General features: G+C 42.5%; 1 protein-coding gene across 1 annotated transcript in view; it reads right to left on the bottom strand.

The window, feature by feature from the left end:
- Nucleotides 1-14876, bottom strand: part of LOC126179332 (condensin complex subunit 1) — a 221110-nt gene that overhangs the window by 103205 nt on the left and 103029 nt on the right. Inside the window, exon 10 of the mRNA XM_049924600.1 lies at nt 7994-8147. Coding sequence (XP_049780557.1) covers nt 7994-8147 — 154 coding nt within the window. The remainder of the gene's footprint in view (nt 1-7993; nt 8148-14876) is intronic.

The raw sequence follows: 14876 nt of genomic DNA, 5'->3' as shown, positions 1-14876 counted from the left end.
ACAGTTTGTTGCTGGTCATTCCCACATAGAATGCATCACAGTGTAGGCAGGTCAGTTGGTAGATCACGTGGGTGCTTTCACACGTGGCTCTGCCTTTGATTGTGTACACCTTCCGGGTTACAGGACTGGAGTAGGTGGTGGTGGGAGGGTGCATGGGACAGGTTTTACACCGGGGGTGGTTACAAGGGTAGGAGCCAGAGGGTAGGGAAGGTGGTTTGGGGATTTCATAGGGATGAACCAAGAGGTTACGAAGGTTAGGTGGACGGCGGAAAGACACTCTTGGTGGAGTGGGGAGGATTTCATGAAGGATGGATCTCATTTCAGGGCAGGATTTGAGGAAGTCGTATCCCTGCTGGAGAGCCACATTCAGAATCTGATCCAGTCCCGGAAAGTATCCTGTCACAAGTGGGGCACTTTTGTGGTTCTTCTGTGGGAGGTTCTGGGTTTGAGAGGATGAGGAAGTGGCTCTGGTTATTTGCTTCTGTACCAGGTCGGGAGGGTAGTTGCGGGATGCGAAAGCTGTGGTCAGGTTGTTGGTGTAATGCCTCAGGGATTCCGGACTGGAGCAGATTTGGTGGAGAGGTTGCATCAGGAATGGGATTACCTTGGCAGAGCTTCAAGGAATCCTCAGAACCTTAGGCCCCCTACAAAACCTTTCACCTGACTCCATCAACCTCCTGACGCCACAGACACCCCGCACCCTACCTTCTACCTTCTCCCTAAAATTCACAAACCCAATCATCCCGGCCGCCCCATTGTAGCTGGTTACCAAGCCCCCACAGAACGTATCTCTGCCTACGTGGATCAACACCTTCAACCCATTACATGCAGTCTCCCATCCTTCATCAAAGACACCAACCAATTTCTCGAACGCCTGGAATCCTTACCCAGTCCGTTACCCCCAGAAACCATCCTTGTAACCATTGATGCCACTTCCTTATACACAAATATCCCGCACGTCCAGGGCCTCGCTGCGATGGAGCACTTCCTTTCACGCCGATCACCTGCCACCCTACCTAAAACCTCTTTCCTCATTACCTTAGCCAGCTTCATCCTGACCCACAACTTCTTCACTTCTGAAGGCCAGACATACCAAGAATTAAAGGGAACAGCCATGGGTACCAGGATGGCCCCCTCGTACGCCAACCTATTCATGGGTCGCTTAGAGGAAGCCTTCTTGGTTACCCAGGCCTGCCAACCCAAAGTTTGGTACAGATTTATTGATGACATCTTCATGATCTGGACTCACAGTGAAGAAGAACTCCAGAATTTCCTCTCCAACCTCAACTCCTTTGGTTCCATCAGATTCACCTGGTCCTACTCCAAATCCCATGCCACTTTCCTTGATGTTGACCTTCACCTGTCCAATGGCCAGCTTCACACGTCCGTCCACATCAAACCCACCAACAAGCAACAGTACCTCCATTACGACAGCTGCCACCCATTCCACATCAAACGGTCCCTTCCCTACAGCCTAGGTCTTCGTGGCAAACGAATCTGCTCCAGTCCGGAATCCCTGAGGCATTACACCAACAACCTGACCACAGCTTTCGCATCCCGCAACTACCCTCCCGACCTGGTACAGAAGCAAATAACCAGAGCCACTTCCTCATCCTCTCAAACCCAGAACCTCCCACAGAAGAACCACAAAAGTGCCCCACTTGTGACAGGATACTTTCCGGGACTGGATCAGATTCTGAATGTGGCTCTCCAGCAGGGATACGACTTCCTCAAATCCTGCCTTGAAATGAGATCCATCCTTCATGAAATCCTCCCCACTCCACCAAGAGTGTCTTTCCGCCGTCCACCTAACCTTCGTAACCTCTTGGTTCATCCCTATGAAATCCCCAAACCACCTTCCCTACCCTCTGGCTCATACCCTTGTAACCGCCCCCGGTGTAAAACCTGTCCCATGCACCCTCCCACCACCACCTACTCCAGTCCTGTAACCCGGAAGGTGTACACAACTTTTCATCCCTATGAAATCCCCAAACCACCTTCCCTACCCTCTGGCTCCTACCCTTGTAACCGCCCCCGGTGTAAAACCTGTCCCATGCACCCTCCCACCACCACCTACTCCAGTCCTGTAACCCGGAAGGTGTACACAACTCAATAACAGCTGCTTTCACATCTTTGTTTTTAGATATATATATATATATATATATTACCGGGACTGGATCAGATTCTGAATGTGGCTCTCCAGCAGGGATACGACTTCCTCAAATCCTGCCCTGAAATGAGATCCATCCTTCATGAAATCCTCCCCACTCCACCAAGAGTGTCTTTCCGCCGTCCACCTAACCTTCGTAACCTCTTAGTTCATCCCTATGAAATCCCCAAACCACCTTCCCTACCCTCTGGCTCCTACCCTTGTAACAGCCCCCGGTGTAAAACCTGTCCCATGCACCCTCCCAGCACCACCTACTCCAGTCCTGTAACCTGGAAGGTGTACACAATCAAAGGCAGAGCCACGTGTGAAAGCACCCACTTGATCTACCAACTGACCTGCCTACACTGTGATGCATTCTATGTGGGAATGATCAGCAACAAACTGTCCATTCGCACGAATGGACACAGGCAGACAGTGTTTGTTGGTAATGAGGATCACCCTGTGGCTAAACATGCCTTGGTGCACGGCCAGCACATCTTGGCACAGTGTTACGCCGTCCGGGTTATCTGGATACTTCCCACTAACACCAACCTATCCGAACTCCGGAGATGGGAACTTGCTCTTCAATATATCCTCTCTTCCCGTTATCCACCAAGCCTCAATCTCCGCTAATTTCAAGTTGCCGCCACTCATACCTCACCTGTCATTCAACAACATCCTTGCCTCTGCACTTCTGCCTCGACTGACATCTCTGCCCAAACTCTTTGTCTTTAAATATGTCAGCTTGTGTCTGTACATGTGTGGATGGATATGTGTGTGTGTGCGCGCGAGTGTATATCCGTCCTTTTTTCCCCCTAAGGTAAGTCTTTCCGCTCCCGGGACTGGAATGAATCCTTACCCTCTCCCTTAAAACCCACATCCTTTCGTCTTTCCCTCTCCTTCCCTCTTTCCTGATGAGGCAACAGTTTGTTGCGAAAGCTTGAATGGATTTCAAGTCAAAATTGTATTGTTGGAATCCATTTAAAGAAGTAGATCATACTTATGTGGCACAACTGAAATAAAAACACTGTGAAAGAAACAGAAAAAGAGAAATTGTAGCCCAGCTGAGAGATAAGTTTCACAATTCAGATTGCATGAGTGACAAAATACAATTTTTAGCAAGATATTCAAAGAGCTGTAGTATAAGGAAAACCATGAAAGAATTTTCCACTTTAAATTACATTGTTTAAACAGCTAAACAGTCAGTAGCAGAATGTGATAGTTTGGTGACACCAGATCCAAATCCAGGGTAAGACATTGCGTGAGGAAACCATTCAATGTGTGATTTTTACTGTGATCATAACGTGAACTGTGTGATGCCAGGAAGAAAAGCCTACATCTGTGAAAGAAAATGGAATTAAAATACATAAGCAGAAGCAGCTACTGTTGCACACTCTTAAGGAACGTATATTTGAAAGATACAGTGAAGCCCCACTTTTACACTTTTCAAGGGTTTTCAAAAAAATGGTGTAATACGCGGTAAAATGTGGGAAATAATGTTTTAAGCTATAGAAGTTATTTATAGGATACCCCTTGCACTTTATGTAAGATATATGTACATAACAGGCAAGAAAAACTTGTCGGACTTTTTTATTATCTAATGAAGGTTTTATTATCTGATAAAAACCACTGATATAATTGGAACTGATAACTGTCTGGGAAATAGGAATGTTTGACTCAATTTCATGTCATAATTTAGGTTTTTGAAAGCCTGCAGCTGTCATTTATTATTTAAATAATGAAATACTGCACTAGTTATATGATTTTTTTTGTGCTTCGCACAATGTGTTTCAAGAATTTTTTCTCGTTGTCAAGTGCAAATATGTAAATAAGTATTGTGTGTGGTGCTTGAATATGTGTTATTCTGCATCTCTAGCACTGTAGTCATCTGTATGAGGTTATCAGGTACTGTGCCTCATCAGTTATGTAGAAAACTACGCACACACACACACACACACACACACACGGACGCGCGCGCGCACCCTCGCTAATGCTCTTTGTTTGTGTAACATCACAAAAAATACATACATAAATACTGCACTTGACAATGAGAGTAAATTCTCAAAACACATTTGAGCAACACAAAGTGAATGACAGTGTCAACTAGTGCTCCAAGTGGCTATACGCTGAAAAACGCTAAATATGGTTCGACAAAGGGGTGTGTTTCCACAGTAAAGACAGTTTGGAAATGGTTGTGATTGGTCATGATATCTTCATTTGAACAAACCTAGTTACTACCATCAGCCACAACGCCAATTAGAGCTTGGCAGCTGTGGGAGATACGGCATGAACTGTTCCAACTTTTAGATGTTTACCAGTTCAAATCAGCTGAGTAGAGTGCCCTGGTGTCAAGAAACTAAACCACGCTATATTTGTAAACACTACTGGACGGCCAGCATCATTTTTCTCCACAAACATTTTTTCGTAATTCGTAAATCGTGGGAAAATTATAAATATGTTGACGCAAAATCACGTGCAAATTAACATTGTGGGCATAGGGAATTTCAAAGGACCAATAAAAAAGGCTGTAAACATCGGGAAAACATTAATTCCAGGAACGTAAAAGTGGGGTTGTACTGTGTGCTTGTCCCTATTGCCCAAGTGTGACAAGACTGACTGATCATCTTCTTGAACTGTTTGGTATGAACTGCACGATGAAATTACATATAAGTAGAAACGGGATCATATACATCATAAAAATCTTAAAATATGCATGAAAAAATGCTTAAAAAAGGCATGAAAAGCGTCAAAATGTGCAAGATCAAATAATAAAAAAACATTGTAGTTACTGTGTGAATTATATTTCAAAGTCGAACTGTCCACGAAAAATTGGCACATTTAGAATGCTGTTATTTTTTGAATACTTTCTGGGGGCCTTTCTGGGATTATTTTCTAAAAATTTGCCAAATGAGCACATATACTGTGTTTCAAGAATTGTTCCTCCTTCGCTATTGTTGTCAGTAACAAGCGGATGTGATGCGAGTGAGTCGCAGCGAAACAATTGATATGTACAGAAACAACTTCAAGATACATTGCACGCAGAGGGGGCACGCTCACGCTCAAAAACTCTGTAACATTTTATTAAAAAAAAAAAAAACAAATACAATCACGAATTTTTTGAACAGCATTAACTTTTAATTAATACTATTGGACCGAAGCATAATTTACAATTTTTTACATTTTTCTACTACTGTAAAAATAAATGACAAAGTACTGCTCCAAATTTTTGGTAGTAATATTGCATTTTTGATCACTCAAAACATTTTTATAAGCAGAAAAGGACCATTCTACATCAACTGAGGTAACTGGGCAGTATTGGAATGTGGGTGCTATGTTGGCACTTACTGTTTCTGGTAACAGTTCATCCATCCCTATCAATTTGGCACAAGGGTTCAAAGTATGGATTATTGTCTAAAATGTTTTCAAACTTGTCTGTTTTCTTGGGAATACCTCCGGCAATGAGAAGTTCACTAGAATAATTTTATTCATTGAATGAATGGATGCATGTAATGCCAAACCTTGAGTTTAAAGCTTTTTAATACTTGCAGGTCTACAGGAAAAATGAGTGCTAATCACAGCAATGTCTTTTTCTAACATTGGAATCATTAAAAGCTTCCTTGTACTGGCAAAGTGAAATAGCCTTTGCACTATCGAAGCCATTTACTACCACTCTAATGGCCTCGAAATGTTCAATTATAAAACAACACAACTATGACCCACATAGCCCAATGAGTTACCACTGGTTCGGGAGGTAAAGGTAAATATGGTAGTTTTCCTTTGTAGGTCTTGAAGCAGGAACCTTTAGAAACACTTTCTTTGTGGATGAAATCAGTTTACTTACAGTGGCAAACATGGAACGTAGTACTTCAACATGGCGATTTACTCCATGAGCAAAGCATGTCACATGAATCAAATTGGGATAAAGTATTCTGAGGGCTTTTCCTGCTTTGATCATATAGGAAGCAGCATCTAAAAAATACAAACGCCCTTTCATCTGCAGAAGATTCTGGAAATATTTTTCTAATACCCTCATTCACAAATCTGGCGACTGTAGAATGATTTACTTTTTCAAGTTTTTTGCAGGCTGCTAAATAGGCTCTTCTTTTAAAGCACCAACAATTAAATTTGCAATGTAACAGCCACAAGTGACTGTAGTTTCGTCAACTGAAATCCAGATAATGCTGTCCTTGAGTTCATGGCGTATTTCTTCCAGAACATTTGCGTAAATTGTCAGTACATAATTTTTACGCAATGTTGATTCATCTGGTATATTTTGTTTTAAGCAATATTTGCGCAGGAAACCTCTGAGCATAGGATTTGTAAGCTTGTGAAGACGAATATTGCTTGCAATGAATGCTTCACACAGATTCATGTTAAACCGACTTTTTTTTTGTTATCTTTGGACAAATCCCTGCTACTGCAACTTGCTGTTATCAGAAGTTGCTGTTGTGGTCTTTCCTTCTGCATTCCTGCAATATGAAGACTTGTCTTGACATACTGGTCTATTTGAAACTTTTTTACACAAATCATTTTTCTCACAAACTCAACAATATAAAACAATTCCGTCATGTTTAAATGTTCCAGGATGGTCAGCTATGCATGAAACGACATTTTTTTGTTTGGGTGGCAAGGCGCACACCATGTTACGCATTACATGTCGTAAACACGTTCAACAGTGTAACAACGGACGTGCGACTAAAAGCTTGCGCAGTTTAATTTAATTGTTGCTGACATGTACAGTATGACAGCGGAGGGGATTAACCAGGGACACGCGCGCAGGAGCATTGACTCTGTCTGCCTGCTCCTGTTCTGTACTGATTTCACTAGGCAGTGGCCTCTTGGTTAGCAACTGCACACAGTTCTATGTCGCGGTCAATCTGTGAGACATCAAAACTGCATCGGGCTAGAGAGCCACTGTCAGAATTTTTAAAATATTGTAAACATAGAGCGAAAATATGCATCATCACTAGTTTTTAGTTAAATTATGCAATAACCGGTGAAAAGGAGACAAATATGCAAATGGATATGCAACTTGCAAATGCATATAATCCGGTCTCAACATATAAGTGTTGGTTAACAACATGCAATGTAGTTCTGGAGACTGAAACAAAAAACAACAGATGATTTAATGAAATGTTTGCATGAAGTTTACAAAAGCTCCTACCGCACTCATTTATCAGCCAGCAGCAGTCACAGTTCTATAAAATCACTAAAGAACAACTCTCAAAGTGAGTGAGTATCTTGATGTTTGTGATTTTGCAAAGAATTTACCTTTCATCATCCAAAATGAAGTACAGGAATTTCACTGGAATAATTCATAAGTTATAACTCACTTCTGTGTCAGTTTCTAGTGACACAATGCAATGAAAAGAAAAGTTGCCACTCACCACATAGCAGAGATGCTGAGTTGCAGATAGGCACAACAAAAAGACTGTCACAAACAAAGCTTTCGGCTCGTAAGGCCTTCCCATTGTCAAACACACGGGCAACTGTAGCCACTGTGCTACAGTTGCCTGATACTTAAGGCGCGTGTGCAAGTGACCCCTTAAAAAGTTTTTGTTGCAGGAAGACTAAAGAGTTCTTGTAATTCAAGCTGTATGTTACTTTTCAGAATAACTTTTTCCACATGGTAATAACTAAATAAGAGCAATCAAGTCTTTCCTCATCTTAAACGAAGATTTTATTTATTTTATGAATGTGTATCTACAAACAAAAATGACAAAGATTCCGGAAATCAGTTAACATACCAAGAGTAGTATGCAGTGTAAATGAATACAGGAACGGGAGAGGACAGGAGAGTCGAATCTCGTACTTTTAAAAATACTTGAAGGAGTTGTTACTTACTTTAGGCAGTGAACTTGGGCAGGAAGCTTCTCTTCTAAAGAGCGCAGCTGTTGATAGGCACTCTTGTAATCTTTAGATTTAACCAGTTTACAGACAAGTCCACACTGTTCTGCAAAGTCTATTTCCTCACATTCCATGTCTGTCGATGTGTCATCTAGTAGGGGTATAAAATAACACATTTACAACATAACGAAATTTAGCCTTAAGAAAAATTGGAGAATAAAGTGATCACTACATTTACAAAAGAATAAGTCTCACACTGGCTACCTACAAGGTCATTAAATGAATATTAAAAAATTTATTACTGTCCCATATTAGCATCAGAACATATACATTATAGGATCATTTTATAATCTTACAAGATCTGCTAGCTTAATACAAGGAAATACAAGTCACATATACAGATATACAAACATAAAAATGTGTTAATAGGTGGGGTAGGTTGCCACCTGTGGCCTTGTTGAAAGAAAGATTCTGGTATTTGCCTGCAGTGATTTAGGTTAACCGCGGAAAAACCTAAATCAGGAATCTGTGACATGTTTTCAAAACCATTTTGATCACGACAGAAACGACCGTCTGTTACAGGTCCAAGATTGCTTCCTTGTTTACAAGACTGCACCAGAATGGTTCAAATGGCTCTGAGCACTATGGGACTTAATAGCTGCGACTGCACCAGAGGTAGGCAGTGTTTGCTCTCTGCTACTTCCGCATTTGCTGCTTTGGCGAGATTGGATTCCTCTTCCTGGACTAAAGCAATGGCCACCACGTCACCTCCAAAGTCTAACCAATGACCTGCAGCTCAAGGAACTTTGAATGATTGGGTTAATTTTTAAATGTTCTCCAAAGAAGGATCTTCGAATTGTGGAGCTTTCAGACACACTTCCTTATGAGGAGTCTCCCAAATAGCTGTGTCCCAAATCACCACTTCAGCATATGATTTCTTATTTCCAGGAGTCACAAAACATTATTTCCTACTGATATCCCTGCAGCTTGGCCATTTGTGTGGGGTACAATTGATAAGGCTGTTTACGACATCGATAAGAAACCACACGAGATGCAATGACACAGCAGTGGTGGTAAAAGTAGGTAGATAACAAGGCACACATTCATTAAAGGCCAGTTGTGCCGATTCTCTGAGAGTGGCCAGATTACATGAAAGCTGGTACATACTAGGTGAGTTCCACGATGAAAAAGGGATTTAAGCACAGTTGGATCTGTTACTTGGATTGCAGCAAAATGCTGTCGTTTCTCATGTGTCTCTGTAACTTGATATTAATACTCATCATATAGTGGAGATGCTGAGCCACGATAGGCACAATAAAGATTCATACTATGATAGCTTTCGGCCATTAAGGTCTTTGTCAGCAGTACACACACACACACACACACACACACACACACACACACACACACACACACACACACGTTCCATCCTGGATTTTTCATTGTTTGCTTTAACTTGATAGTAATGCGATTTCATCAGACTCCTCCAACCCAGGAGTATCCCCTAAGAAACTGTTTATCACTCTCACTTTGTGCGACAAAGAAGTTCAGCTACAGGTCAATACATGCAGCTCTGTTGAACTTTGAAACATATCTATAGCTGTGTGTGCCACAGCTTGTCACTTGGTGGCATATAATAAGTAAAACATCCGCCTGATGGGGCAAATCACGATCAAGGCGTCATACAAACAGGCTGCATGCTGGGTCACCTCTCTTGGGGTTCAGGGCCCTTATACAGAGAATCTTTTAGTCCGCGATGCTTCTTCAGCTTTCGAATTTGTCATCAAGCTTCTCTGGTGGTCTGGGGAACAAGGGGAACTTTATGGAGCAAATCACCTTAAAGAAGTCAGCATGCCCCCACTTGTTCTGTGTATGATCTATGCCCCTTGCATTGTGGGACGCTGTCAACCCACATCTGTGAGAGAATGCTGGTAGTTATGGTTAGAAAGCCACAGGGAAAACTGTGCCAGTGTGGAATTTTTAAGGTTAGTCAACTTTCAGAAATCAACATTTATCCCATTCTGAAATCTGCAGTTGTGGGAGAACAACATTTTTCAAAATTCAGTCTCCGGATGGCCAGTGCCCAGCCATTTCTCAGCAATCCCTCGAAAAATCGCTGCAGGACATCCCAGGATGTACAAATTACCTCAGTGACATTGTGGTGACAGGATCTACAATGACAGGACACTTAGCAAACTTGTGGTAGCTGCCACAGGCCTGAAACATAAAATTGAGAAATCAGTTTTCTTTCAACCATTGGTGGAATACCTAGGGCACTTATATCCTGCGATGGCATTCAATACACAGACAGACCGGTTGAAGCAACCATCGCCGTTCCTCACCTCGGGAATCGAAAGGAGTTCCTGTCTTCCTTGGGGAAGATCACATATTACAGCAAATTCATCCCAGGTATGGCGTCAATTATGTGCCTGCTAAACAATCCTCAGAAGAGCATCCTTTTTGTCTGGTCAGAAGTGTGTGAGCAAGCTTTCACATCTCTGAGGCAGGTCCTCATACAGGCCCCGTTTCTTGCCACATTTCAACCTTGTAAACAGTTGGTGGAGACATCAGGCCTCAGGGTTTCCTGACTAATGGATACGAGGGCAGCTTTTGTGTCAAAGATACTCAGTGGAGACATCAGGCCTCAGGGTTTCCTGACTAATGGATACGAGGGCAGCTTTTGTGTCAAAGATACTCAGTGCTATGCAAAAGAAGTATTCGCAAATCAAAAAGGATTCTCTTGTGACTGTCTTTGAGCTGAAGAAATTCCATATTTTCCTATATGGATCATAAGCTGTTACTCTCCCTCTTTCATTCTGCAGCAAAGCTAACAGAGGACTGCCCACCACCTCCAGCACTGGGTGCTTTTTCTCAAAGTTACCACTATGAAATTCACTTCAAGAATACCAAACAACACGCAAACATGGACACCCTTTTCTGTCTCCTGAGGAACCCTGACCCATTTCGACCAAGATGAGATCTCGGGCTTCCATTTGGATGAAGAGGCTCGATACCTATCACAATGACATGTGGCAGCAGCGATGTTGAAAGACATCATTTTACAACAGGGGCAGAGGTACATCTAACAAGGCTGACCTGGCGAAATTCCTGGACAAGATTCTAACCTGTTCTGCCATTACTTTCCCCTTTGCCACTGGCTCATCCTGCTGGGTGGCATGATGCCCCTCACTACTTACCAACGATCTCCCTGGGTGGTCCCACAGTCAGTACTGCAGCTCCTGCAGCAAGATCACTGGAGAGTCCTAGGCACTAAACTACTCACCTGGCGTTATGTGTATTGGTTGGGCTTAGACTAGCAGGTCCAGCATCTTCTTAGCAGCTGTTCTCAGTACGAACAGCAGCAGCCAGCATGCTGGCAGACATTCTCTATCTGGCCAATACCCTCCAACCCATGGGAGAGCATTCACATTGATTTTGCTGGACCCCTCTTGGATATCATCTGGCTGATTGTCATCGATGCACACACAAAATTTCTGTACATGGTCAACTGTTGGTCCATTTTGGTACTGAAGGTCTTGCACTAAAGGACTGCAATTCTGTTCTCAGGTTTTCAGCGGGTACTGCCGCTGCAACAGCATTCACCACCTGTTGTCACTGCTGCCACAGGCATTTGTTTTTCCTCTGTCGCACGCTCTGAACCCTTCCCTCCTGCTCCCGAGATTTTCCTGCCTTCAGACTCTCTGCCCTGTGAGACACCCACAACCCTGATCCCACCTTTGTGTTTGTAGGCAGTCCAAAATGGACTGGATATCAGCAAACAACCAGGCCCCGCCGCCACTGCTACATCTACATCCATACTCCGCAAGCCACCTGACGGTGCGTGGCGGAGGGTACCCTGAGTACCTTTATCGGTTCTCCCTTCTATTCCAGTCTCGTATTGTTCGTGGAAAGAAGGATTGTCGGTATGCTTCTGTGTGGGCTCTAATCTCTCTGATTTTATCCTCATGGTCTCTTTGCGAGATATACGTAGGAGGGAGCAATATACCGCTTGACTCTTCGGTGAAGGTATGTTCTCGAAACTTTTAACAAAAGCCCGTACCGAGCTACTGAGCGTCTCTCCTGCAGTCTTCCACTGGAGTTTACCTATCATCTCCGTAACGCTTTCATGATTACTAAATGATCCTGTAACGAAGCGCGCTGCTCTCCGTTGGATCTTCTCTCTCTCTTCTATCAACCCTATCTGGTACGGATCCCACACTGCTCAGCAGTATTCAAGCAGTGGGCGAACAAGCGTACTGTAACCTACTTCCTTTGTTTTCGGATTGCATTTCCTTAGGATTCTTCCAATGAATCTCAGTCTGGCATCTGCTTTACCGACGATCAACTTTATATGATCATTCCATTTTAAATCACTCCTAATGTGTACTCGCAGATAATTTATGCAATTAACTGCTTCCAGTTGCTGACCTGCTATTTTGTAGCTAAATGATAAGGGATCTATCTTCCTATGTATTCACAGCACATTACACTTGTCTACATTGAGATTTAATTGCCATTCCCTGCACCGTATGTCAATTCGCTGCACATCCTCCTGTATTTCAGTACAATTTTCCATTGTTACAACCTCTCGATACACCACAGTATCATCTGCAAAAAGCCTCAGTGAACTTCCGATGTCATCAACAAGGTCATTTATGTATATTGTGAATAGCAACGGTCCTATGACACTCCCCTGCGGCACACCTGAAATCACTCTCACTTCGGAAGACTTCTCTCCATTGAGAATGACATGCTGCGTTCTGTTATCTAGGAACTCTTCAATACAATCACACAATTGGTCTGATAGTCCATATGCTCTTACGATGTTCATTAAACGACTGTGGGGAACTACTGTTCCCTTCCATTCAGCATCACCTATCGCACCTTTCGATGTAGCCAGTCACTGCCCAGTGCTTGCTCTCATTCTAATCTGTCTCCGTGTGTAATTCACTTCATCATTGAACTATGTTAATTGTTCTTGCCATGTGGCACACCAAAAATTGTACTCATTTGTTCGAGCTTGTACTTGTGGTCAGAAAATATACTTGTTCTTGCAATGACCATGTGTAAAACACTGTGTTGTGAGTTGCAACACCAGGTCCAAGTTGTACTGCCAGTCAAATCCTGTGGGCAACATGTTCATGACAGGGACTGAGACAGGGGGGGACGACTAATGGAGGAAAACCTTTCCAGTTAAGTGCTGGATAACAGCAACTTTAATCTGTGAGCTGCATCACCATCCAGAACCAACATCTCCCTGTGATTTTGTAAATTACGTCTTAGTTGCCATTCTCTGTAAAAGTTATTTATTTGCACTACTGCGATTTTGGTCATATGGTCAGTATCACGTGGTATAATTGCGCTTTAGCACCCTTCAAAATCTGAAAAACCCACCACCACCACATGACTGTGATCCCAAACCGCGAAATTTTAATGTCACTATATAGTAAAGAAATGAATGCTCTAAGATTGAGTATAAACCTAGAGGGGATCCTAAACTCTCGAGCAGTACTCCAGAATGGGCTGCATTAGCGTTCTACAAGCAGTCTCCTTTATAGATGAGCTATACTCTCCTAAAACTCTTCCAATAAACTGAAGGCAACCATTCACCTTCCCTACTACTGTACTTACGTGCTCGTTCTATTTCATATCACTTTACTGTAGAACACGAAGACAAAGAGAGGAGTTAAAAATGACTACATATTAATCCAAATCGACGGAAGAGAAGACAGCTAAAAACAGGGACATGGAGAGAGGTCTATAAAATATGCCACAGAGAAACGGAGGTAACTAACTAAAAATTAAATGGCCTTCACCATACTTCTACAACAGATAAAAAGTAAAACACAGTTGACAGTCCATACATCGTTCGCTAAAATGGCCAAGAACTCAGGCAGCAAACACAAATGAGAATGTAAGTGGTTTAAAAAGGTGCATTCCGTGAGGAAATAATGGACTGTGAAAGGTTGAGTGCAATGAGTACTAACTGGTGGGGGAGCACCACTTAACAAATGGCAATGACTAAAAAGATATTGCCCGATACATGCCTGGAACTTAAGTATCTACCGAGATTGAACAAGACCATCCTCAAGTAGCAAATGAGAAATGCTATTCTCAGTACAAGTAAAAAAGATATTTTTAAACCATCAAATTCTGACAACCAACTGTGTATCAGACACTAACACAAAAAGTGAGCCAAGGGAATATTTTTTGCTGGTAATGAAAATTACAAACGGCAGCTCGTTTTGTATTATCACGAAATAGGGGAGATAGTGTCACAGACATGATAAGTAAATTGGAGTGGCAATCATTAAAACAAAGGCGTTTTTCATTGTGACGGGATCTTTTCATGAAATTTCAATCACCAGTTTTCTTCTCCGATTGCGAAAACATTCTGTTGGCACCCACCTACATAGGTAGAAATTATCATCATGATAAAATAAGAGCAATCAGGGCTCGCACAGAAAAATTTAAGCGCTCGTTTTTCCCGCGAGCCGTTCGAGAGTGGAACGGTAGAGAGACAGCTTGAAGGTGGATCATTGAACCCTCTGCAAGGCACTTTATTGTGAATAACAGAGTGATTACGTAGATGTAGATGTTAAACCAACAACAGAAATTTTTATCAGTACACAAATCCACGAGGATCACACATGTTGATTTGTAAAACTACATGTTTTTTCTCACACATTAGCTCACGCAAACTCTAGTGTTTGCAGGGGCAGGTGAAATCCTGCAAGTCAATGAAAGACAAGAGTTTGCTTTAATTATGGGCTTGTGATCACAAGAAAGCATTTCTTCACAATTCATTAATCACAAATTGGAAGCAATGGCCCATGTTCTGATCACAGTAGCATTTCGGGATATTATCCAAATGGTGCAA

The sequence above is a fragment of the Schistocerca cancellata genome, chromosome 1, assembly GCF_023864275.1.
Source record: "Schistocerca cancellata isolate TAMUIC-IGC-003103 chromosome 1, iqSchCanc2.1, whole genome shotgun sequence".
NCBI classification, from domain to species: domain Eukaryota; kingdom Metazoa; phylum Arthropoda; class Insecta; order Orthoptera; family Acrididae; genus Schistocerca; species Schistocerca cancellata.
Note: the sequence above shows the minus strand (reverse complement) of the source record. Positions and strands in the feature narration are given on the sequence as shown.